The sequence below is a fragment of the Pseudorca crassidens genome, chromosome 12 (assembly GCF_039906515.1).
Source record: "Pseudorca crassidens isolate mPseCra1 chromosome 12, mPseCra1.hap1, whole genome shotgun sequence".
Taxonomy (NCBI): Eukaryota; Metazoa; Chordata; class Mammalia; order Artiodactyla; family Delphinidae; genus Pseudorca; species Pseudorca crassidens.
Window position 1 is genome coordinate 82,075,288 of NC_090307.1, and position 27,335 is coordinate 82,102,622.

Genomic DNA, 27,335 nt, shown 5'->3' on the forward strand with positions numbered 1-27,335 from the left:
ATGCCAGGAGATAAAATACTGACAGTGAGTGACAACTGTTACTCTTCCATCATTTTCAGTATCACTGCAGTAATGCTGACCTCAGTCCCCCCAAACCATGAGCAGAGGGAGCTAATGGTTTTAGGAGACACCCTGGATTTTAGCTCTTGAAGAGAACAGGTCACCTTCTCCAAAGTTTCCCCTTGTATGTTGAGCTGAGCACCCATCCTACAAGATGCACTATGAAGAAAAGTGTTCTGTGGTCCCATATGTTTGGAAAATGCTGTGAGCTATATCCCCACCTCAGAGATTCCCAATTCACAGTAGAATTTCAAAGTTCTGTAAAGTTCTGTAGTAAAGGAGTCTACTTAAACGCACATAGCTCAGCATTGGCTAATTTTTAAACCATGGACTTCCATTTCTGGCTACGTGGCAGATTAGACACCGTGAATGAGGGAAAACAACTAGATAAAAGTCTGGATATAAAATCCACTGATGTTTAATATGTGTCGCAGGATGGGTCACTAGGGAAGCAGTCTCAGATGGAGACTTGTGTGCCGTGGTCTATTGGGGGGTGCTGTCAGGCAGTGGAGGCCCAGGCTGGTGCAGCGTCGCCGGTGGGTGACACAGGAGTCCGCACCACCGCTCATGCACCTTAATTGTGCCCTCTGACCCTGCTCGTGCCTGATTCCAGGTGTACCACTTCCATCTTATGATGGGTTATAACTGGGATCATAACTGTGTCACAGGGAATGTTACATGTGCAAGAGGCTCTCTAGCTCTCACGCTTCACCTCGCATCGGTGATTACCCACGCTCACTCTTTTATTACGTTCTCCGGTGCACCAGTAGACCCCGCACAACAGCCATCTAGCTCCACAGTCTTCGTTACCGTCACCTCCTCCAGACCTCTCAACAGCTTGAGATGTTGCACCAGCCCGTGCAGCGCCTCCCGCGGGTGTCTGGTCCCGTCTTCCCCGCTGAGAGTACTGACAGCTGCACTTTCCGCAACCTACCAGGGCCACTCACTACTGCACCTACTGCCGGAGACGGGATGGGTGGCTTGCTGGCCCGTGTTTAGCACCCCACTCTTCAGTGGGGGAAAAAATCTTGATATGTCGTATTTACTCATTTTTGTGGTGTAAATACTCCCACCATAGCCAGCCGCAAGCTACTAATGTGATGGCACTGAACGTGTGGTTGGGAAGAGATGTCCACAGTCCACGCCCACAAGCTGGTGTGGCTGGGCTCAGCACGCCACTGGATCAGCTCCTCATTGCCAGATGGATGGTGGTGAATCCAGCTCCAAAATTCCACCTTTTTTTTGCAGATTATATTCCATTATAGGCTATTACAAGGTATTGGGTAAAATTCCCTGTGCTATACAGTAAATCCTTGTTGTTTATCTACTTTATGTATAGTAGTGTGTATCTGTTAATCCCATGTGCCTCATTTGTCCCTCCCTCCCCTCCCATTCCCCTTTGGTAACCCTAAGTTTGTTTTCTGTGTCTATGAGTCTGTTTCTGTTTTGTATATAGATTCATTTGTAGTATTTGTTAGATTCCACATATGTGCTATCGTATAGTATTTTCTTTCTCTGTCTGACTTATTTCACTAAGCATAATATTCTCTAGGCCCATCCATGTTGCTGCAAATGGTAATATTCCATTCTTTTTTATGGCTGAGTAATATTCCATTGTATATATGTACCACATCTTTTTAAGCCAATCCATTAATGAGCACTTGGGTTGCTTCTGTGTCTTGGCTGTTGTAACTAGTGTTGTTGTGAACATTGGGGTGAATGTGTCTTTTCAAATTAGAGTTTTCATTTTTTCCAGATACATACCCAGTAGTGGAATTGCTGGGTCATATGGTAGATCTATTTTTAGTTTTTTAAGGAACCTCCGCACTGTTTTTTATAGTGGCGGCACCAATTTACATTGCCACCAACAGTGGAGGAGGGTTTCCTTTTCTCCACACCCTCTCCACCATTTATTATTTGTAGACTTTTTGATGATGGCCATTCTGACCAGTGTGAGGCGATACCTCATTCTGGTTTTCATTTGCATTTTTATAATTATTAGTGGTGTTGAATATTTTATGTGCCTATTGACCATCCGGATGTATTCTTTGGAGGAATGTCTGTTTAGGTCTTCTGCCCATTTCTGATTGGGTTATTTGCTTTTTTGATACTGAGTTGTATGAGCTGTTTGTATATTTTGGATATTAACCCCTTGTCAGTGGTGTCGTTTGCAAATCTTTTCTCCCGTTCTGCAAGTTGTCCGTTTGTTTTGTTGATGGTTTTCTTTGCTGTGCAGAAGCTTACAGGTTTGATTAGGTCCCATTTGTTTAGTTTTGCTTTTGTTTCTGTTGCCTTGGGAGACTGATCCAGAATCCCATTTTGGAGTCTACTTCTGAGAATCACTCTTGCACCTAACTGCTGTAGGTCGGTTTCCCTGGGACAGGCTCTGAGATGGAGATTTTCATGCAGGTTGTTCATTGGGAAGTGCTCTTAGGAGCAACACCTGTAAGCAAGTAAGGGCAGCAGGATGGGCAGAGGGAGAAGTTGAGCTGAGAAGCAATCCCAGCGCAAACTTCAGATGATCCCGCAGGGAGCTCTGGAGCTGGGATGGCCATTCTGAGATATCCCAGCTTTAGAGGCAAGAGGACCAGACCTTTGTTCTTGGAGGAACCAGTCGCTGAATGCAGGTTTCCTCTAAGGAGGGGCATACCCTTTATTGAAGCAGCTCCTTTTATTTGATGACAGATCCCGGGAAAGCACTCAGCTATGAGCCCTCAGCAGACACCAGCATCTGGAGAAATGGGGGCCTCTGTCTAGAAGGGGGATTCTGGGTGGCCTACCCCATCATCCCCTGGAATATGTGTCCAGAAATAAAAGCTTGAATAACAAGAAGAGAGAGGTTATGAAAACACAGCTGAACTGACAATGGAACGTTTTGTCCTCATGCGCAGCCATCCTAAATTAACATCCCACAGATGTGGTAGCATTGACTACCACAGTCAGTTTGGGAATTGATCATCTAGTCTAAGGCCCCCATGTCCCAGGTGAGGAAACCATAGCCCAGAGAGAGGAATCGCCTTGTCCAAGATCACAGGATGTGTTAATAGCAGAGCTGGGACTCACATCTACTCTAGGGCCTTCGTTCCATGTTGTACTTCTTGCTTAATGTGTATAATTTTGCAATTTTGTTTAGTTATTTGAATAATGCCCATTTCCACCACTAGATTAAAGGCTCCCTAACAACTGGGGCCATATCTCTTTCTCCAAATATAATGTCAGTGTCCAGCACAGTGTCTGGAATATACTTGGTGTTTATAAATACTTTTGTTGAATGAATGAATGCATGTTTCAGAATCCCTCTGGCTTTCTTTTTAGGCATCAGTCTGAGGGGACAGGGGGAATGGAAGGTGGCGGGATGCATCCTGAAAAGATCAGGGGCCCAGGCTGAGCCACGAGGAAACCTAGCTCAGAGCAGTAAGCACAGAGCCGTCATGTGAGTCCATGCAGGCTTTGAGCCAGACTGCTGGGATTCAAATCCCAGCTCTGTGGCTTACAAGCCACATAGTGGAGAACAGCCTTCCTAATTTCTCTGATTCCCCAGAGTAGAGACTGCAAAAATACTTTCTTCCTCTCTCAGGGATCTTGTGAGGATTAAATGAGTTAATAAAGCACTTAGAACAGTGCCTGACGCATGGTAAATACTTGATAAATGGTAGCTGCGTGTGTTACATCCTTCATGTTCCCCGAGTGACTGTAGCTATTGTGCAGTATGATTATGATCCCATGGATTTCTCCCTGTCCCCAGTCATGGGGCTACAGGCAGAGCTCAGCACGAGATCCAGCATGTCACACCCGATCCCAGATTCTGAATCTCAAAGGTCCGTGTTTAAGGGACCATTGGAGCAAATCTGATAGCAGGTAGGAGCGGGGAGTGAGGATGGATAGTTTGTAAGTGGAGGCTGTGCAACTGCAGCTGTTAGTGCTGGATTTTCATGTTAATTTGAAATCTCTTCCTATTGGGATTGTTCAACAAGCCATTATTCTAATGGATGTCACCACAGACTGTACAATAAAGCACTAACCCACCACTTAGCGCAAATGCTGCCTGCATTAAGCCCTGTAATTTTTTTTGAACTTTTTATTGAAATATAACATAATACAGGAAAGTGCACAAATCATTAAGCCTACAGCTCAATAAATTTTCACAAGATGAACACACCCCTGGAAGCCACACTCCATCAAGAAAAGGAATATTACCAGGCCCCTCAGAAACCTCCTTGCGGCCCTTCCAGTCACTATCCCACCCCACGCCCCTCAGAAACCTCCTTGCGGCCCTTCCAGTCACTATCTCACCCCAAAGAAAATCACTCTTCTAGGACTTCTAGGACTCACACTTCTAGGACTTCTAGGACTTCTAGGACTTCCATTTAGTATCTCCTGTTTTGAACGTTGCGTAAGTGAAATTGTGCGGTTGGCACTCTTACCGTATCTGTTTGTTTGTTTGTTTGTGTTTCTGAGATTTATTCACACTGCCTCGCAGAGTTGGGGTTTGTAATCCTTCAGTTTCTGGGCAGTTTCCATTGTGTGAAGGTAGCATAACATACTCGTTCTGGGATCGATGGGCATTTGGGTGGTTTCCGCTTTAGGGCTATTAGGAAGAGAGCTGCTATGAACATTCTTATGCATGTTGTTGGCTGAACGTGTGTATGCATTTCTGTTGGGAACATACCTAAAAGTGGAAATGTTGGCTCTCAGAGCTTGTGTAGGCTCAGCTGTAGTCAATGCTGCCAAACAGTTTCCCGAGCCCTATATTTTAAAGAACTTCTAAAAATACACAAAGAAGATGGTTTAGAAAAACTGGAAAATATGGAGAAGTAGATATTAATAAGTAATAGAACCACATTCAATTACATCACCCAGGGATCATCCCTATTCATATTTTGGTATGTCAGCTTTTATCAGTATTTTTATATATACATGTGTATTTTTTTTTTTTTTTTTTTTTGCAGTACGCGGGCCTCTCACTGCTGTGGCCTCTCCGGTTGCGGAGCACAGGCTCCGGATGCGCAGGCTCAGCGGCCATGGCTCACGGGCCCAGCCGCTCTGCGGCATGTGGGATCCTCCCCAACTGGTGCACGAACCCGTGTCCCCTGCATCGGCAGGCGGACTCTCAACCACTGTGCCACCAGGGAAGCCCCTACATGTGTATTTTTTTACCAAAAAAAAAAAAAAATAGAACCATTTTGCATATTCCATTTGGTAACCTGATTTTTTATTTAGCAATAGATTATGAACATCTTCCATGTCAATAAATGCACATCCACAATTTCATTTTTTAAACGTTTTAGTATGAAAATATTCAAGTATCTGTATTTGAACAGAACAATACAATGAACTTCTGTGTACCCATTGCTCAGATCAATGATTATCAACTTATAGTCAATCTTGTTTCATTTACACATCATCCTCCCCTATTATTTTCAAGCGTTTATCATTTTATCCGTAAATATTCAAACAACTATCTAGGAGAAGGACTAGAGAAGGCTAGAGAAGAAGAGAAGGACTCTTCTTAAAACCATAACCACAGTAATATTATCACATCTAAAACAAATAGCAATGTCTTTAATATCAAATATTCACTCAAATACAACCATCTTAAAGGTTGTATAATATTCCAGTGTAAGAATGTAGCATAATTTAACCAATTTCCTATCATTGGACTTCTTGGTTGTTTTTGATTTGTTCTCCTGTTATATAAACAGTGCTTAGATGGACATCTTCGGAGTTACATCATTCTAATACTCTAGTTCCATAAGATAAATTCCTAGGGCATGCAGCTTTAAGGTTCTTGACCCTTAGCTGAAGTCCTCTAGATTTATACTGGGTTTTAGTTGCTGAAAAGAGCTAGTTCATAAATGCTTGAAACAAATGAGCTTTTCCCATAAGAAATGAAAGCAAAGCAAAAAAAACAACAAGGTGTAAGAGGTTGACAATACCTCAGACATGACTTTTTGCCCTTTTCACCTTAGCATAGTCATCAGAAGCAAAAGAGCAGTTTATGGAGAGCAAAATGAAAACAAAGAATGGTCATGAAACAAACCCTCCCCCCAAGTTTACTGGCAATGTCCAGCTGACCCATAGGCAGACCCAATCTGTATCTGCGAGATCATTTCTCTTCCCCAGGATTCTTCACATAAAATCTTTGTCTTACTCAGTACACCCTTTAATCCCAGCCCCTCCACAAGGGATTGTTCTGGTGGCTTTCACTCAGATGAACCCATTGCCAAAGACTATAATCCATTCACCTTTGTCAATGCAAGAGAAAACTTCCATTTGTTCTCTACAGACTGTAGCCTTTGACCTCGTCTTCTTCTGGATCTTCTCTGTAATATTAACTGACGCCTTGCAGTTATGATTGCACTTAAAAGTAAAATAAGATAAAATTATATTACAAAGTCAGAAACCTCACAGGTTCGCCAAGCGCATCTCCGAGAACCTGTACGGTGCCCAGGAGCAACACTTAGGATGCGAGGCCAAGAACCAGCCTGCAGCCCACTGTGAGAAAAGTGACGCTCGGTCGTTGGTCCAGCCCACGACCCACAGGAGTACAAAGCAATAATAGCAATAAGACAGCAGGCAGTTCAAACCCTGTTTTTCCAGAATTAATGCCTGTAAGTATATTTCAACAGGCATACATTTCCTCATGGCTCTACTCCAGAAGTGCATAAGAACAAGAATCATCTTGAAAACCAGTTTTCCAGTCACCTACCCCTCCCCTGATCTACTGTATTGACAGGTAGTATATCATGGCTTTTGGAACCAGCCTGAATCCCGGCTCCACCACTGACAAACTGTTTGAATATAGGCAAGCTACCTAATCTCTCTGAATCTCATTGCCCTCCTCTGTAAAATGAGGATACTAATAAAACTGCGTTGTGATGGGTAAATGAATTAAGATGCATATGTCTGCCACTTGGATTGAGTGTGTTAAACACACATACAAGAAACACAGTATTCCTGATGGCTGGTGTTTATACCTCACTCCAACTGCTTGACCATGCCACTGGGATTCTGTCCATTCCTTTTTTTTTTTTTTTGAAAAAAGACACGTTTATTCAGCATCATGATCAGACTATTACATTTAGCAATCAACAGCATGGGCGCAAAAAAAAAAAAACTACATTAAAACCCTTTGTTGGAATGCTTTACACTTTCCACAGAACAGAAACTAAAATAACCTGTTATACACTTAGTCACAAATATAGGTTTTTTTGCCCGTACACATGAGTATTGTCTAAAACATGTCTTCTTTGCAGCAGCCAGGCCCTGCCAGCGCTGTGCTTGGCGGAGTTCACAAATCCATTGTAAACTGCAGCTTCCCTGTCACTTCTCTGGCTCTCCTCTCCTGCTAAGCTTTGTTTCCTGGCAGTAATCGAAACCTTCTGCCACTGCCGTAGCTACTGCTGCTGCTGGAACCGCCATAGTCACCTTGGTTTCGGGGTTTGGCAAAGTATTGGTCTCCGCCACCATAGGGGCCAGAACTTCTGCCTCCAAGGTTTCCTCCTTTCATGGGTCCAAAATTTGAAGATTGATTGTTGTAACTGCCAAAATCGTTGTAGCTTCCACCACCTCCAAAATGGCTTCCATCGTTACCAAATCCATCATAGCCATTTCCACTGCCACCATAGCCACCTCGGCTGCTGAAGTCTCCTCCATGACCAAAGTTGTCACTCCCACCAAAACCCCCTCCACGACCACCACCAAAGCTTCCAGAACCACTTCGACCCCTTTGGCTGGATGAGGCACTAGCCATCTCTCGCTTAGATAGGGCTTTCCTGACTTCACAGTTGTGGCCATTCACAGTGTGCTATTTCTGAATGACAGTCTTGTCTACGGAGTCGTGATCATCAAAGGTTACGAAAGCAAAGCCTCTCTTTTTTGCCACTGCCTCGGTCAGTCACGATTTCAATCACTTCAGTTTTCCCAGACCGTTCAAAATAATCTCTTAGGTGATGTTTGTCAGTGTCTTCTTTAATGCCACCAACAAAAATCTTTTTCACAGTTAAGCGGGCACCAGGTCTTTGAGAATCTTCCCTTGAGACGGCCCTCTTTGGTTCCACAGCTCTCCCATCCACCTCGTGTGGCCTTGCATTCACGGCCGCATCCACGTCCTCCACAGTGGCTTATGTGGCAACCTCGAAGCCCCTGGCGTGCCTGGTGTTTGGATCACTCAGCACCACACAGTCTGTGAGCGCTCCCCACTGCTCACAATGGCTCCTCAGACTGTCGTCGGTTGTTTCAAAGTTCAACCTCCGATGAAGAGCTTCCACAGCTGTTCGGGCTCTTTGGGTGACTCTGACTTAGACATGATGGCAGTGGAGACGGGGGGAGACGTCAACGATGCTTACTTGGCGGCGTCCACGGGCAGAAGAGCTGTCCATTCTTTAGGAGAGATTTTCTTATCACCTGTGCGGGGGGACCCGGAGTTTTCTCATTCCTATCTGATTGGAAGGAAAGTCAAATTCTGGAGAGCATACAACTAAGAAGCTTAGCGTGCTGCAGTTTGTCCTTTGCCTTGAGAGACAAAGAGCTAGATACTTTTCAGACATTGTTTTTAAGATTAAATTAGTTAGTACACAGAAAGCGTTTAGAATATGAGCAGCTACATCATAAGGACCATCTCTTTTGTAACATAGAGAGGCTACAAATTTAAGTCACACTTCTTATATTTTTCCAGCTAGCCATAGGAGCCATCACATGAATTTTTCACAGGAAGTCAAGTGTCTCCCTCTAGGAGCTTCACCTCCCCCTTGAAATGTCTAATGAATAGCTTTATTGGTTACCTTCCACACCCAGAGATGGAGGGAGAAAATTGGTGCTGTGTCCTCCATTGCCCCTCACTGCCACAACGTGTCGCTGTCGAGAACAGGTCCTCGAAGCTCTTAGAGACCGTACTAGCCGTTCTTCCTGACGTCTCACTGATCCACACCATCATAGCTCTCAAATCCCATAGTGTTTGATTAGGAACCTTCCCCCAGACAATCAGGGCTACCTGCATGTGAGAGGTTACCTTTAGGGGCTCCAAGATGCCTTTTCCCTGATCAATCTGAGGGAAGCCACCCTAGTGTATAACCGTAGAGGTTTTCTGGGCTTTTTCTTGTTGAAAAACTTACAGAGAGGTGAGCACAATTTTTTTCCCCCTATTGAGCAGCCCAGATACGTCACATAAATCATTTCAATAGATGGACAGTAATGTGGAATGAGACATTTTCCCAAAGTCAAACCTCATCACAGCAGAACACTGCCATCTCCCTTGGGATTAGAAGGACCCCTTACAAACTTACTTACCTGGACTTTATCTCCCCAAAGTTTCCCATGGAAATGAGAACAAAGCAAGAATGCTTGCAGAAGCACTTTTCTGCCCTGAACTTCAAGAAAATGCCGGACAGTCAGATCAAACAGGCTGAGAAGTGCCGAGAATGATGTTTCAGCAAGTTCCCTTAGGTTGCATATGAGGCAGACAGACGGAGTTTTGAGGGTCAGAAAATTCTGACTGTTTTGGCGCTGCTCTGTCAGGCCCATGGGTACCATTTAAGGAAAACGCATGTCCTGGCCCTTCAGCACATCTGACTGTGTGTTTAGCTTTAGGAGTCGTTCTGGGTCAGATTAGCTCCAAACAAGAGTTTCCTGGCAGAATGTGTGTGCAAAGTAAAAGAAACCAACTAGAACATTGCTTTGCAAGACAATCTTTAAATCAGAAGAGCTTATTCGGGAATCCATTAAATAAAGCCAAATCCAAACAACTAGTGAAGGCAAGAACCTGAATCTCCATCCCTGCCCTGAAACAGCCCAAAATGCACATTAGCTGAAAAGCACCCTTTAGATCCGGTGAACTTTCTCTGAAGGTCTCCTACTACCCATGCAAGGACGGGGGTGGGGAAAGGAGTGGTGTATGTTCAGAACAGGGCTGCCCCTTTGCACAGTTCCAGGGGCTACCATCTGCAATGTATGTTTCAGGGTGAATGGCACCCCCCAAAAGCTCAGTTTGTAGAATACAGTGTTAATAGTGGCCCTGGGGTTGTACCATTGAACAACACTTTATTGATAGTTATACAAAGATAAAAATAAGAGCTTAAAGAGCTCTCAGACCCTGGGACCTGGGAGCGGGGAAGTGTTGGAGAAGGGATCACAGGCCAAATTATTGGTAAGAGTGTCTATGGTGTTTTGCAGACTAGATACTGCCCTAAAAAGAGTGTGTTTGGACTCATTTACCTTTTCCCTGCAATACCTCTTTGGTTCTTTGAGTTTACACCCTTAGGAAGTGTTTGGTCTAGAAAAGTGACTAGGAAACCACCAGGTAAAAAGGATATAGAGTTGGGGGAGGGGTCCCTGGCAGGGAAAACAACACGATCGCAGCCAGGACGGGACCTGGAAGGTTGGGTGACTGTAGACACCTTTTGCTAAGTTCCTGCTCTGTCTCAGACACTGGGCTAGGGATTGATGTAAGGTCATCTCAAATGTGAGAGGAAGATGAGAGTTTAATCCTGGGATCAGGTAGTAAACAGAACATCTTTCAAACTGAGGCAGCTCAACAGACCCTGGGTAAATGGGGGCCGGGGTTGCGGGTGTGGGCTGACCGTGGTCCTGAACAGAGGTTTTGCATCTTCCGGGATCTCTCTCAATGTCCCATGACAAGGACAAGCTGTGGCAGACAGCCGCCCCACATCCAGGAGGCCATCAGAAGCTGCCCCTCCTGGCGGCAGGCAAGACCCAAGTTGTGAACTGAGAAGGGAAGCCTTTCACCACACACTGCCCCCAGCAGCTGCACCGCGCCTCAGACCCCTGCAGTTTTCCCTCATAGTGACACTTAGCGAGGAAGCTGTTGTGAATTCCTGAGCAGTTCTTGTTCTCCAGCAGGTAACCCCCACCATCAATCAAGCAGAAGGACACGGGTCAGAAGCTCACAGGCTTGTGGTCTTGTGCTGATTCCATCGTCTGTTGTCTGTTTCAAAATGAAAAGCCGGTGGTTCTCTGGAGATTGCCAGTGTGCTCCAGAAAAAGCCTATGTTTCTCTGCTGATGCATGTTTTCTGTCCACACTGACTGGTCCATGAACAATCCTTCCATCCCATTTAGTCATTGAGCACAATAGGTGGTAATGGGCATTGTAGGGTGGGGCTTACATTCTTTAAAAAACAAAAAGAATACTCAACCAGTTTATCTCAGAACCGAAATCTGATTGCCGAACTGCCTCCTTTTTTCAGGTGGGGTAAGTTTCTGTGTGTTGATGGATGGCAGGAGAGGGCAGTGGTTAGGAAAACTACTATATATAAAATAGATAAGCTTCAAGGATATATTTTACAGCGTGGGGAAATATAGCCATTATTTTATAATGACTTTAAGTGGAGTGTAATCTATAAAACTACTGAGTCATTATGTTATATACCAGAGACTCATATAAAATTGTAGATCAACTATACTTAAAGAAAAAAAAAAAATGTCGGTGACTCCTAGATTCAGACAGACCAGAGTGGAAGTCCTGGCTTTGCCACCTTCTCATTGTATGACTTTAGGTAGGTGGCTTCATTTCTGTGAACCTCAGTTTCTCTGCCTTTGAAATTATAGTACCTGCCTTGCAGGGCTCTCGTAGGGATTAAATGAAATAATACGTGTGAGGCCTTGGGGCCCTGCCTGACACTCAGAAAGTGCTCTGTAGGTAATGGCTATCATTAGGGTAATTTTCAAAGCCTAATCCTCCCCAGGGTTTTTGCACTCAAGGATAGTTAGCTTCTTCCACACCCCCTCCAAGTTCTAATTTGCTTCTAAATATGATGGGGTAAATAGACAAAAGGCGGGGTGGGGAAGTGAGGGGAGCAGCAAGAGGCACATCACAGTCCTTCACAGGCCGACTTGCCAGTCTCCCCTTCCCGATGAGGTTCAGAACTCCTCATCGCAGTTGCCTAGAAACCGGAGCTATGGGGGCTTCTGCTCCCTTCCAGAAGTCGCCCTAATTGGGATGCATATGGAACGGTTTGTTGCCACTTGGCGAGTTTTTATTCTTCCTCTTCCAGAAGGGATGCATACATCTCTCATACAAATGCTGACTCACGTTAATTAAAGAGTAGCCCTGGGCCAAGGCACCTTTTAACCACAAAGGAACCAGTGGGGACGGCAGCCTTGCTCAGCGTCCTCTGACAAAATGACCATTTTAGGTTGCTGTCGCTGTGCTTACATTTCAAGATGTTTACAAGGTCTGAGATGGATTTTGGAGGAGGATGGTGTGTGAGAACAAGGGTGTGTGTGTGTGTGTGTGAATCGTGAGGTCACAAAAGCTTGCAAAGTCCATGAACTTGTGCCATCAGTCAAAGCACACGTGTGCCTATTGTGTGGCCTGGTATTAAGGGCTGGATCTGTGTTCCTCTGAGGGGTTTAAGCACCACTTGTGGTCACTGGGCACAAGGTAGGTCAGAGACCACATTACGAGCTAAAGAAATAACTTTCCCGAGAGGCACATGGGGAGCCTGTTTCATTTGATCACTTCTTCCAGAACACCGCTATAGTCTAGTTCCCAGATGGAAAAAAAATAAATTTCAAAGGCATCCCTTTATCTCTATCCTGTTCGGATGATTCAGCTTCTGCACAGACGGTTCCGTACACCCACTCCACCCAAAGAGAATGCGAACGTGCCACATCAGAGTAGGGTTGCGCCATTGGTACGTGCCCCAAAGGAGGTGTGTATTTAATTCAGATTAGAGATGCAAGAATTTCAAATGGTTAGTTATTCAGGCAACAGATATTTTCTGAGGACTCCCCATGTGCTGGTTCTGGGGACGCAGAAAATATTTAGAAATTGTCCCTGCCCTCTGGGAGCTCCGTCTGGTAGCGGGGGTAGGAGGAGGGCGTGCGTGGACAGAAACAAGTCACCGGCAGCTGAGGGCAGCACATACCAGAGGTGCCTCTGCTCCAGCACAGGAAAAGCAGAGGCAACTTCCACACAGGGTGGGGTTTATACCTGAGTAAGTTCTAAAAGATGAGCAGAAGTTAGCCAGGTGAAGAAGAAGAAAGGGCATTCCGAGCAGAGGGACAAATGCACGAGATGAGGCAGAGCATGGCTGTGCAGCATGATGGTGTTGCTAGAGCATCAGGGGGCAAGGAGGAGGCTAAGGGGGTGGGACAGGTCCAGCTCGCGCAGAGCCCTGGAGGCTGTACTGGGAAGCCTGGAGATGATGTGCAACGTTGGAAAGGGTTGGAGAGGAAAAGACTTCCAAGATAGGGAGGCCAGTGAAGAGGGAACGGCGGGGGAAAGGCAACGGCAGCCTGATTTCAGGGCATGGCATCCAGGATGGAAAACTTTTGTTACTTAGCCCCTCAGAAGTGTACAGCCCTGAGACAAAGCAGGGTGGAGCCAGACCAGGTGGTGGGGAGCTGCGAGGACAGCGGAGTGGTGCACTCTTCCTAGGATGTGCAACTTCACGTTTCAGAAGCTGACTCTGTTGCCTGGTGGAGGACCAAAACATCAGGGGAGCAGTGCTAAGAGGCAAGAACATTTGAGTCATTACGTTGCCAAGACTTTTGGACTCCAAACCCCCAGCCAAACACGTCATGCCTTTTTCAATTCCTTGAGTGGTGCCTAAGGTGGCAGAGGGTTTAGCAGAGAGCGCATAGAGATTCACAGAGGTACAGCTTTTTTTGCATCTTAATTTTACTCGTCACCAACTTACCTATGTGTGTACCCAATTGTGCTTTGTTGTACAGATTGTACTCTGACTTTCTAAAAAATGCTTTCACATCTAGTTCCTCATTTTTCATCTTTCACAAGTCAGATAAGATAATACTATCTCAAAAAGACAGATGAGGAAGACAGGCTCAGGTCTGGATACGAGTCCAGACTCCACGGCACCCCGTCTGGGTGACCTTGCATAAGTCACCGCACCTCTCTGTACTTCAGTTTCCTCACTGTGAGATGGGGCCGTAAGACTGCTAATTGCTGCCTTGGAGAATTGTTTTAGAAGTTAGAGAGATTAGTAACTTTAAAGCCTTTTCATAGTTATTGCCACGTGGTAATTATTGATGTTCTCGTGGTGATGGCAGCCGTGATAGAGGCAGTGGGGTGATGGCTATCCCTAAATCAGTAGGCTAACTATTCTGCCTAAATCACACAGCCAGTTAGTTGTTGGTAGAATTAGAATTAGAACCTGGCTTCCTAACTGACCTTAATGTCCCACTTTCGCCCAAACCCGTCGGCCTCGTGACCATCGCCTGTCCTCAGCCGGTCTCCCAGGCTGGTGTGGGCTCCTTACATTCTTCTTTCCGTCTCTTTCTCCTCCTCTTTTACCTCTTTGTCTTCCTTTCCTGCTTTCTTCATTTTCTTTTTTTTTTTTTTTGCGGTACGCGGGCCTCTCTCACTGTTGTGGCCTCTCCCGTTGCGGAGCACAGGCTCCGGATGCGCAGGCTCAGCGGCCATGGCTCACGGGCCCAGCCGCTCCGCGGCATGTGGGATCTTCCCGGACCGGGGCACGAACCCACGTCCCCTGCATCGGCAGGCGGACCCTCAACCACTGCGCCACCAGGGAAGCCCCTTCATTTTCTTTAGTGAAGGTCTGAGATAGAGGTTAAATAAAGGAAGAACCCAGAAAAGAAAACCACTTAAAATCATTAGATGGTCTCTGCATGTCAATTTTTATTCAGCAGAGCAGAGGTTAACTCCCTGGCCCTTTAGCTTCATAAATTTCATTACTTGACATGACAACCAAGCGTTGATCCTACCACCACTACGTACAGTGGATTCACAGACCTTTATGAATTACTGTGTCATGCAGTTGACCGAACCCCAAAATAATTGTGGTCTAATTAGACTGTTCTTGCCGCTACCCTCAGAGGAGAGAAACTCCTAAGCTTGACACGTGAGCCAAGTGCCGCTTCCCAGAAGCCTGTGGAGGCTCGGAGCCAAACGGCCGTCCTGTGTGCAAAGCAAGAGAGTTGTAACAGCAGTCATTTATAGCTTCATGCAGATGATGATGATGATGAAAACAGTGGTTGTTACCATTTATTGAAGATCTCCGATGTGCCAGGCATCATGCTAACTGCCTCACATATATGGTTTCAACAATATCCTGGGAGGGTATCAATTTATCCCAATGCTACAGATGAGCAACGTGCATCTCAAAGAGGTAAAAATGACTCACCCAATGTCACAGACATTGAGTGGCAAGGAAGCGATGAGCAGTTAAACCTAGAAGAGACCTTTTCTAAAACCAGCGCATTTTCCTCATGCAACACTTTGGAGTCAGGCTACCCGGGTTTAAATTCCAGCTCCACCAGTTACTAACCTCTGGTCAGACTACTACTTGACCTTTATGAGCCATGCTTTCCTCGACAGCAAAATGAAGAGCACTTCCTTCATAGGGATGGTGTGTGGATGCGAGGAGAGAGCTGCACATCAAGAGCCTAGCTCAGTGCCGCTCAGGTCATCACTGTGCGCCTCCTCCCACCACCCCAGACAGTACCTGCTTCTCTCCAACTGTAGCCACTCCCCTGGGCCCCCAGCCTTCATTCCTTCCAGGCTCAGACCCTCCTGTTGTGTGTTTCCCAGATGTTCAGGCACCCTCAGGGGAGGTGCTCCCAGACCTTCCTCTCACAGAATAGTTTCATGCTTGAAAGTTTCCTTGCCTCATTTCCCATGATCCAAAGTAACCTCTCCTAATATCTTTCCCTAGTCCACGGCCAGTGATTTAGCCAAGATGATGGCATTTCAAACGTGATAATCATGACAGTTTAGTCAAGGAAAAAAGAGAGACAGAGACAGAGACTAAGAGAGATTGTCAGTTGGGGTCTATATTCAGCTGCTTAGCAAACAGGGTCCTGAAATTACTACGACTTAAACAAGGTAAAGGCTTACCTCCCTCACATAAAAGAGGTTTCCCTTCTGGAGGAAGTACCCAGATTCCTTCTATCTTTTAATCCACTATCCTTAGTGTTTGCTTCCACCTGCAAGGTTTCCTCATGCTCACACAATGGCTACTGGCACTGCAGACATTGTAGCTAAGTTCCAGGCAGCAGGAAGGAAGAAGAGGAAAAAGGGACCAAAGGGCATATGCCACCCAGCTGTGTTAACCTCCTTTATAGAGTTTTCCCAGAAGTCCCTCCCAACGATTTCCTCTTGTACCTCACTGGCTTGTCCTATCTGCCAGGGCAGCTGGAAAATGTGGTTTTGTTTGTTGTTGTTTTGTTTTGTCGACTTTTTATCTAGGTATTTGATGTCCAGGATAATGTGGTCTTTACTAAGGAAGCTCAGGAAATGGCACTTTCTGCCATTGGGAGAAAGGGCGAGAGGTAGGGAAGGAAAACCAGTAAATGCTGACTGCCTGCTCTGTATCAGGCACTGTCTTCCAGGAGTCTGCGTTCTAGTGGGAAAAGCAGACAAGGAACTAGGCAATTGCCATATAGTGTGGCGAGTGCAGTGACGGGGAGCACATGGACACAGGGAGCTGTGAGGGCACAGAGCAGGCACTTGACCTAGCCTAGAGCTGGAGGGAAGGAGGGAGTAGCAGTATTGAATGGTCAACAGTTGACATTTTTCCAAAGCCTTGGAATCAGCAAGTGAAAAGGGGGAGGAAGTGCTACAGGAAGAGGCAGAATCATAGGATTCTGAGGGGTAGAGAGATAGAAATGAATGACTGGATGAGTGGGGTATGTTGCAGGAAGGGGGACCCCTCTCCAGGGCCCGAGAGTCGGCTCTTGTCTAACACTTGGAAATGAATCGTCCGAGGAGACACACATGCTGGCAAAGCAAAAGATTTTATTGAAAAGGGGCGCCCGGACGGAGAGCAGCAGGGTAAGGGATCCCAGGAAGACTGCTCTGCCACGTGGCTCGCAGTCTCGGGTTTTGTGGTGATAGGATTAGTTTCTGGGTCAGTCTCTGGCCAATCATTCTGACTCGGGTCCTTCCTGGTGGCGCATGCATCACTCAGCCGAGATGGATTCCAGCGGGGAGGATTCTGGGAGGTTTGTAGGACATATGGACTGGCGTCTCCTTTTGACCTTTCCCGAATTCTTCCGGTGGGTGGTGGCTTGTTAGTTCCGGGTTCCTTACCAGGGCCTCCTGTCGTAAAACAACTCATGCAAATGGTTACTGTGGTGCCTGGCCAGGGTGGGTGGTTTCAGTCAGTGGTTCCCCTAACAGTTAGAGATAAAGCCCAGATCTTAGAGGGACTTATTGCCATGGGAAAAAGTCTGAACTTCATCCTGAGAGCAGTGGGAAGCCACCGAAGGGTTTGGAACACTCTGATGGGAATGAGTCTGCATTTCAGAAAGAGCCCTGTGACAGCCAGGCGGACAATGGATTGGGAAGGAGAAAGACCAGGTAGGAAGCTACTTAGAGTAATAGATGGTTTCTGGCTAGGGTGGTGGCAACAGGAAGTCAGTCTAGTGACATTTAGGAAATAGAGTGGACATCACTTCATTATGAATTAATGAATATGAAGGGGATGAAGGGGACAAAAGCAATCTCTCCATTTTACAGGTGAAATGAATTGTATTTTGCCACTAAGGTCACTTCCTGGATAGCAAAGGAAGACTGGCCTGTGGCCAAAGAAAGACTCTAGGCTGTGGCTTCTTCCGACTCAGACAGCGTCTGCTAGGTGCAGGTGCGCTGTTTGCCCCGACCTCAGAAATGCCACATGAATTTTGCAAAGGAGCCAGAGAGAATAAAACTGAAGCAGATAAAGCGACCTCTCCCTTGCGAGTCAATTTTGCTGTGTCTTTATCACAGTCTCAGTAGCATCTCTCTTCCATCTGATTAAAAGGAACCCTTGAACTGGGCCTCGTCTTTGGGCTGAGTCATTCAGACAGGAGAGAAATCCATCTGAAACTTTTGATCTGAGAGGTGAAATCCTGACTTGGCGAATCTCCCATTGTTAGGCATTACAATTAGCAAATAACCCAGGGAGAGTAAAGAGATGTTCAGATGTGATTTAATAAGAATATAGTTGCAGTAAGCACTCCGAAGATGTTTGCAGTCAATTGGCTGTACACACGATATGCTACCAGAGCAATCTTTTGTGTATGCAGTTGACCTTTATCTCTGGCAATCTTGTCCTATAAAGACGAGTGAAATCCTCCATTGCAAATCATTGGCCCTCAGGAAATGGCTTTAATTTGCATGCTGACAAAGATACTAACTTGGGGTGGGGGTGGGGTGTTGATAACGCAACATGTCCTTTTGTCTGAGAGGTAGTTCAGAATCTGTGTCGTGCCTGCAGTTGACTGAAGTTCAATTACTGTAATAAATGTATTCCAAATTTCATCTCAATTGCATTTGCATTTTAATGAATGATTCTCACCTTCTTGTCCATTTGGCAGCCAGGCAGATTTATTAAGTTATTGTATAAACAGGGCATTCTAACGCGGGAATTTAAATGCAAAATATTTGCTTGGTGCGTTTGCGCTAGGACTGGGTTATTAATTTGCCTGTAGGGGTTGCCTGAAAATTCAAGAATTTCAGGATAGTGTTTCAGATCCATCCCTCCGTTCCATCGCGTTTGCCCTCTCCTCCTCTGAAATCGATACGTCTGGGTGGGCTGACAAAGCAAGACGTGAGCCAGCCAGATGAAATGGGTTCTCCAAGCCTTCAGCCTCCACAATCGGGGAAGAAACTGATTTATTTGCCATTATTGGAAAACAGTAAAATTTGTTAAGTGAAAATTTCCCATGTAGGCAATTCCCTTCTGCGAGAGCAGGACATCCCTGAAATTGGATATTGCCAGGAGTGTTTGTTCATTTTAATGTCATGCTTCCTCCCCCGTGGAAGCTCTCCTGGCTTTATAGTCCCATATTTCTTGCGGGCAGAGACAGAAAATGTGAGTGAAAACCAGCTGGACGCAGAGCAATACTACCATTAAAAGCTGTGTTTTTTTGTTTTTAAATACATCTGGGCTGTTGATTTTTAACGAAGTGATTTGCGGTGGTTAATCCCATGCCCCCCATAATAGAAAGGTGGAACGTGAATTTCTTTCGCTGCCTGTCAACTCTCCAGTACTCGCAGCTTCCTGCAAGGCCCCTGTGAAGAGCTGGGGCTGTCTGTTTCTTTTCCATGTTTCCTCTGGGGCCCTGGGGATGGAGCTGCTGATTCAGGTAATGGGAGACTCATGACAAGCAGAGTGCCCTCAGAGAGTGAGAATGGCTGCTACAGCTGTGCTTGAAGAACTTTCTGAGATGAATTGACTGCTAGTGTGTGTCAAAGTTTTATTTCAAACTTGTAGGAAGGGAATTGGGCTTCTAATAAAGCCAGTTCGAAGATTTCTTTCTGGAAAGAGTATCTTTTAACAGAAGGGAGAGGACAGCTAGACCAGTGCAACTCAAACTTATATGTGTATATGAGTCATCTAGGGGTCCTGTTAAAATGCAGATCCTCATTCAGGAGGTGTGAGGGGGGCCCAAGGTTCTGCATTTCTAACAAGCTCCTGTATGTTGCTAATGCTGCTGGTCCAGGGACCACACAGGATGACTAGTAAAGATTAACAGCCTTGTTACAAGTCTGACAGGCCAGATGTGGGGGTAAATCTAACACCCCAAGAAGGACTCTCAGTCTCATCAGAAAATTGCTAGATACTTCTCTGAAGGGGCTGTTAATTACCTTTATGTTCCAAGTTCTGTTCCAGATCATCTTTTCTCAGGTCTGAGGCAATTTCTTTCCTAATGCCATATTTTATATCTAATAGGCACATTTTCCCCCACATTTTAACATCTCTGAACTGGAGATTCAGTGTGCAATCATGTCTTAATTGAACTGGCATGGATTTTTCCTTCGTTGTGGTTCATAAAATAATGTCACCTCGTATAACAAATGATGTATTGGTCAGCGATTTTCACCATAATGCTGTGTAACAAACTATCCTAAAACTCAGTGACTTTCAATAAGTATTTCTTCCTTGCTCATGTGTCTGTGGGATAACTGGGGTTTGGCTGATTTAGATTGAGATTAGCTGGGTTCAGGTCTGTTCCATGCCTTTCTTATTCTTCTGGGTTCAGCAAAATAGTGGGGTTTTTTTCTTGTCATGGACCCAACTGAGCAAGCTTATTTCAAGCTTCTTTTCAGGTCGTATCTACTAACATCCCATGGGCCAAAGAAGTCATATGGTGAAGTCCAAAGTCAGGATGCTGGGAGAGCATTCCCCGCCTGAATGTAGGGGATGGGGGAGGGAGTGAGTATTTGCTGAATGATGACCTGATCTGCCACAGGTGGTGGCTTGGATTGGGTAAAACATGCTCTAAAGGAGGAAAGTGTAAGCCACCAGCTTCTCTTCTGTGGGCCTAGCGGTGAACTCTGCACAATAGGAACAGCCCAGAGATGCATGGACTCAAAGCTCTAAAGCTTCCTTCTGAATATTCTTGTGTTTGCAGCATGCGGATGGAGAGAGAAGTTCTGGAATCATCCCTGCTGGCTCCCAACCCTTGCTTTGCTACTTCCCAGCTACTATGACCCTCATCGTTTACTTAACCTCTTCCCTCTATTTTCTCAACTGCAGATCACACCACCCTCTCAGCACTGTTAAGCGAGTTGACAGTAGTAATGGTAGCGCCCAGTCATTGAGTCCTAGGTACTAGGCACTACACTAAACTCTTTACACCCACTGTCATTTAATCCTCCCAACAGCCCTTTGAGGCAAGAATCACTTTTTTCCTCGTTTGGAGATGAAGAGGCTGTGGTTTAGAGAGGTTTAAAACCTGCCTAAGGGAGTGGCAAAGTAGAGACCCCATCCAAGAGGCTGGCCCCTCCGAGGCTTACCACTGCGTACACTGGCCCTCAGGGCTGAAGGTGCTTGGGAGTGAAACCTGCCCCTTCGGTGTGGCTCAGCTCAGCCCCACTGAGACTATTCCTATTGCCATACTGCGAATGTTTCATTCATCAGCTCACACAGGCTGATGAATGTACAGAGAACACGTGTCCCTTAAATGTGAAAACCTACCCGCATGCATTGGTTAAGAGGAAGTGGCTTTGGGTAGAGGAAACTTTCCATTTTATAATCCGCTTCTTCCTCCGTTTGCCTGGCGCAGTTAATTATTTGACTCCCCATCGTTCCTCTTGCCACGTTAGCCGTGGGAGTTTTACATCGCGGAAAGCAGTGAACAGGAGGCCCTGGGTGAGTGGATTTAAAGACGAAGACTGCTCTTCCCTGCAAATAGCTCCCTTCAGGCGAATAGCCTGGTAATCAACAATAATGATGAAGAAAATGGAGGGAACATACAGGGAATTAAATGGGGGTTTGCTAAAATACTAGGAATTTTTAAATGGGCCTCTGCAGTAACAGGGGAGCACTTCACGGTGCACGGAGCGAACACCCCGCAGCCTGAAGTTCCCAGAATAGGCTGGTGGGTCTGACCTGCGGGCCCAGACAACCCCTGTCCCCCCCCCCACACACACCACCACCTCTGTTCATCTCTCAGCCAGGTCTTTCCAGAAGATCTAACCGCTAGGAGTCCGGCTGCCTTGGTTGAAAAGGGCTGCAGTTCTACCAGAAAACTTGCTAGATTCCTCAAATTGCCAACACCAACTCCCCGATGCTTTTCTGTGAGTCAATCGGTAAGACAGGCATTCATTGCTACCCGCATCTAGAGGTTTGTTGCAGACTTCTCTTTTCACAGTGTCGTCCCTATACAGGTCCTTGAAAGAAATCTCTTCTTCTTCCACCAGGAATGGCTAGGCATCACCTGAACAGCTGTTTCAAAATCTCATGGTCATGAGGAATCACATGAGGGATTGTGTTTCCCTCCCTGTGCTGGCCACTAGGATGCTGAGGGCCAAATCTGGGCACTAGCTCATGTGTCGTGGGTTTCGATACTTGTCTTACCTGATACTGTTTTCTTATTTTTTCATGTCTCCTGCCCTTCTCACTTTAAAAATTTTCTGCTCGTAATCCTTTTTGGCATAAGGGCATAAAGAAGTCAAATAAATCTCTTAACAACCTCTTAATTTCTACTTTTGTAGAAATGAGATAACTTAGAGGCAGAGGTGAAGACTGTGAATTCTTTGAGGATGTGTTCGCCTTTGTAGTGCCAGTGCTTGAACAGAACCGGACACATCATAACTGCCTAGAACAGTATCTGACACAAAACAGGTGTCCAGCTCAGGGCCTGGGACATAATATTCAGGTCCCTTTTATTTACTGTGGCGTGACCTTCAGCCTGTCACTTATTATAAAATTAATTTAATAAGGATTTCGTTAACCATTGCAGTCAAAGAAAATAAAGAGTTGGGCTGTTGCATGAGTGTAGGCTCAGATATTTGATCATGCTGTAACAGTTTACTAGGGCTGCTGGAACAAAGTACTACAACCTGGGTAGCTTAAACAACAGAAATTTATTGTCTCACAGTTCCAGAGGCTAGAAGTCCAAGATCAAGGTATCAGAAGGGTTGCTTCCTTCTGGCGTCTGAGAGGGAAAATCTGTTCCATGCCTCTCTCCTAGCTTCTGCTGATTTGCGGGCAATCTTCGGCATTCCTTGGCCTGCAGAAGCACTGCCCTGATCTCTGCCTTCATTTTCACGTGGTTTTCTCTCTGCCTATGTGTCTGTGCCCACATTTCCCCTTTTTATATGGACACCAGTCATATTGGCATAGGGACCCACCCTCCTCCAGTATGACCTCATCTTAACTAATGACATCTGCGGTGACCCTATTTCCAAATAAGGTCACATTCTGAGGTACTGGGGGTTGAGACTTCACCCTATGAATTTGGCTGCGGGGTGGTACGCAATTCAGTCCATAACACGTGCATTTCAGGATCTAGTTGGTTACAGTTTCTGCAGGGAAAGACAAAGGCTTTTGTTCAGTTGCACAGTGAAATCAGAGCGCAAAGCCCACCATGCTGCCTGGGTCAGCTCCAGGTCCCTGGAACCCCTCCCGCTGTTGTGCGCAGTTACCACACATGAGACTTCTCAGTGCCGGTCCCACCCTCTGCCTCTGAAGACCATGGTCTGTTCTGGGACCTGAGAGGCCTTGCTGACAGCCTTCTACTCCATGAGAGAATCTGGACAACAGGTAAAGGTGAGCCCCTAACACCAGGCCAGTCAATGACAAGCCACCCAAGTTAGCCAAGGACACCTGGTGGCCTATAGAATCTCCAAGTCGAGGACAGGGATTTCCAGGACAAGCTGGTGAGACTCCCCAGTGGAAACATCCTGACCTCCTACAAACCAGCAGACTCTGTAGTCCGACCCCACGGGGAAATCCACCACCTGGGTTCAGACCCCAGATCTGCTTCTTTCCAGCTTTTCTGACCTCACCTTTCTGGGCCTGTTTCCTCATCTGCAGATGGAAATGATAACAACAGTGCCCACAAGGTCGAGCTGTTGTGAGGATAGATAAGTGAACTCACACACCCAGAAGTGAGGGGCTCGCGGGAGGGCAGACACAGAACTGTTGAGCTACAGGGCTAAGTTCTACCACAGGTGTGAAACCACAACATGGCCTCGCTCACTGAAAAAGCCTCTTGTCCAGATGATTTGCTACATCTCAGGAGCACCCTGGGTACGCTTGAGAAGTCTCACTGAGGTCCGATGGCAGAGAGGGACCTCTCCGATTGCTGGGGTTCGGAACTTGAGGATGTTAGTTGGAGTTATTAGAGATGAGCGTCTTAATGAAAGTGGTAACATCTATTGCTTCCTAGAGTAGCACCCAGTCTGGGACACAGCAGTGCTTTTCTTCCTTCTCCCCTCCCCTCCCCTCCCCCCCTCCCCTCCCCTCCCTTCCTTCCTTTTTTCAGAGCAGATCCTTTCTGTGAAACAAAAGTCTTAGATAGAAGACCAATATCTAAATCAGACAAATATAATCTTTCAGGAGCACAAACTGTACTATGTGATGTCACATAACATTTTATTCAATGAAAGCGAAACTTTTCTGGATGAAAAGTTGTACTTGCCCAGGGCCTTTGCACATGCTGTTCCCTTCCCCCAGGCATCTGCATGGTTTACTCCATCACCTCCTTTATGTCTTTCCTCAAATGTCACCTTCTCAGCCAGGCCCTCACTGACCATCAATTTAAAATGGCACCAATCCACGCCCCACCCCTGTCTCTCACTCTCCCGCGTCCCTGCTTTATGCTCCTCCCTGGAACTTAGCGTGTCACCTACACTTCACGCTGTTTCGTGTCTGTCTCCACCCCCTGGAGTAGGAGCTTCACGAGGACAGGAATGTTGTGAGCTGTTTGGTTTGCTGCTGTACCTCAGCACCTAGAGTAGCTCCTGACACACAGAGGGTATTCATTACATTTTTGTTGAATGGTTAATAATGATGCAGCTATTTAGGCAAACACACACATTTGAAATTGGACGTGAATTAACGCAATGAAGAGTCTGACCCCATTTTTGATGTGTGACCTTTGACAGCGTTTGAGCTGCCCGCCCCCCTCCTCCCCATTCCCTCTGCCCCACATCTGGGCAAAAGCTGATAAGAAACCCAAGGTGCTCCTTGTTTTGGTGCTGGCGGGAAGTTGAGACCACACCCAAACAAGGGACCCCTCACCCCAGCCCCACTCCCAGAAAACCCTAAGCCGGCCCCCCCCCCCCCGCTCCCTAAGCCGGCCCTCCCCCCCCCAAGCCGCCCCCCGCTCCCTCAGCTGATTGCAGACCTGCTTTGGAGCCCAGAAAGCCTCATAATGTGAGTCATGCCATTTCACACCCTTGTGCTGCGTGTGTGACGTCAGTCTTGACCTATGAACCACGTTTTGAGCGAGGAGTCTCTGGGAAGTAACATAACCATGAAAAAACAGCTGCTGTCAGCCCCAGCTCCCAGAACAGCTCTGCATTTGCTTTGTGCCGCATCCAGAAAATCGTCCCCTGTGAAATTAAGGGGTTGCTCCTGGTTACGGTTTTCGTTCTATCAGGTTATCCGGCAACCTCAGGATGCTCTTTGATGAGTGGATTTCAGAAGCTTGAAAGCAAAACCGAAGCACATTTTTGTTTCAAGTATGAATTCCACCTCAGATCAACGGCTTGCATCCCTAAACTTAAAAATAAGAGCCCAAATGGACAATCCAGGGCCAGTTCTGTGTGATCTGGTTTCACTGTGTTCCACCAGCGTACACGTTCCTTTGGTTTTGCACAATTTTACACATGAGGAACCTGAGAGACTAGTTTGCTGTAACAAGAATATGGGCTGGGCAGATGATGTCTGATCCGTACCTGCCAGTGACCGGCTGGGATGCACATGTGTCGTGTAGCATAGAGATTCAGAAAACGTTACGTGAGCTGAGAAGCGGGGTCTAAATTTAGAAAAAGATTGCTGGTGACCTTCCGGTGACATATGTATAAGAAACTCAAATACCGCATTTCACTGAATCTGAGACACACCATGAAAAACAAAACAAAATAAAAACGCCGCCAATTAAATTAATTCTCTGGGGTGTCAATTATTATGCTTATTTCAGTGGACACAGCAGAGTGCCTAGCACATAGTAGGCACTCAATAAATGTTTGTGGCGTGATGGAACCGAAACCAGGAGAGGTTAGATAATTGGTACAAGGTCTTTGGTAAGAGGTGGGTCCATAATCCAAGCTCAGGTCTCTGTGGCTTTGGAATTCTAAAGGCAGGAGGTCTCCTGCTACTGGGCACGGGAGTGCCCTTCAATGGATTCTCAGTCCCAAGACAGTAAGACATTCCACTGATAGCCAACTCGTGTTCCTCTCTCTTTCTCTTTCTCCAGCATCTTGATTCAGTGGGTGAAGATTGGCCGTGGTTACTTTACTATTCTGAGGGAGGAGAGTGCATTGAAAAAGAAGCAACAACAACTTCAGAAACTCAAAGAGGAAGGAAGAAATATATTCCAACCAGCCAAAAAGATGTCAGATGTCCAGTATGGGGATATTCTTTTGACGTAAGTAGACACCATCACCGTGGCACCAGTGGTCTTGGGAAGGACCACTGTGAAGGAACACTGCCTGGTTGGGTTGAGGGGTGGCAGCTGTCTCACATGGGGAGCCCCTTCTTAGGCTGGTGTCTAATGACTTCTTTTAGTCTGGCTCAACCTGCCTCGCCAGCCTCACCTCCTGGTATTCAGTGAGGTATCTTCTACTACATATGTCTGTCCTCACATCCAATGCCAAGAGCTACCCAAGAAATCTTGCTGGTCCCCAGGTGTGCCTCTTTCCCTCTCATTCCAAGGCTTGTCCCTACCTCTAGGCATTCTCCCGTGCTGTTCTCTGGGCCTTAAGTACTCTTCCAACTAAGGTTCTAATTATCATTAAAAGCCCAGCTTAAATGCTGCCCTCTCCTGATCCTTCCCAGATTTCAGCCCAACCACCTCCAGAGCCCATTTGGACTCTGAGTTCCCTTAATGTGTTTGCACACTACTTTGTTTTTTTTTGTTTGTTTTTGTTTGTTTGTTTTTGGCGGTATGCGGGCCTCTCACTGTTGTGGCCTCTCCTGCTGCGGAGCACAGGCTCCGGACGCGCAGGCTCAGCGGCCATGGCTCACGGGCCCAGCCGCTCCGTGGCATGTGGGATCCTCCCGGACCGGGGCACGAACCCGCGTCCCCTGCATCGGCAGGCGGACTCTCAACCACTGCGCCACCAGGGAAGCCCCACACTACTTTGTTTTATTCCACATCAGTATCCCTATTCTAGACCTTCTGAAACCCCAGGTCGTAGCTCGGTATCCACCCAAAGCAAGTGGACCAAAAAAAGGCTTGTTGGTCTGTTGAATCAGTAGCCTCCCTCTTTTCGTAAAGGTCTTTCCTCTGGCTGAGAGAGAACCATCAACAGACTGGGCCATTCTGAAATGCCCATTCACGTAACAGTAGCAATCATGCTAGTAATCACACACAACACTAATTTATGAGTGTCTACCGCGTGCTTTGTGCACGTCTTTTTGTCAAAATTTCAAAACGTTCCTATGAGATAGATACTATGATTAGCCCCATTTTAGAGATTAAGAATGAGGCTTAGCCATAATTCCCCCTATGACTAAGGTCATAGTTGGAAAGCACCCCCACGTCCCAAACTGAGAGACACCAGCATTCACGGACTGCTACGTTCTGCAGCAACAAACTCCCGGACTACTTAGCTTGTGCAGACCAAACGAGGCACAAATCAGTGATGGAAAGGAGGTGCTGAAGCAGGAAGAGGGGAAATATATATGGTAGAAATGGCCTGCCGTTGCCCTGTTAGAGCAGTGGTCTCAGCCCTGCCTCCACAATTAGAATCACCTGGTGCCCAGGGTGCTTCCCAGACCCATTACATCAGACCCTCTGGGGGTGTTACCCGGGCATAGTATTTTTTTTTTTTTTCGGTACGCGGGCCTCTCAGTGTTGTGGCCCCTCCCGTTGCGGAGCACAGGCTCCGGA

General features: G+C 46.5%; 1 protein-coding gene and 1 pseudogene across 8 annotated transcripts in view; one reads left to right on the forward strand and one right to left on the reverse strand.

The window, feature by feature from the left end:
* Window positions 1-27,335, forward strand: part of CCDC60 (coiled-coil domain containing 60) — a 271,219-nt gene that overhangs the window by 183,662 nt on the left and 60,222 nt on the right. For all 8 annotated transcript variants that reach the window (XM_067700776.1, XM_067700777.1, XM_067700778.1 and 5 more), the window contains one exon: window positions 25,698-25,868. In XM_067700776.1, coding sequence (XP_067556877.1) covers window positions 25,698-25,868 — 171 coding nt within the window. The remainder of the gene's footprint in view (window positions 1-25,697; window positions 25,869-27,335) is intronic.
* On the reverse strand, window positions 7,375-8,368 carry LOC137204182 (heterogeneous nuclear ribonucleoprotein A1-like; annotated as a pseudogene).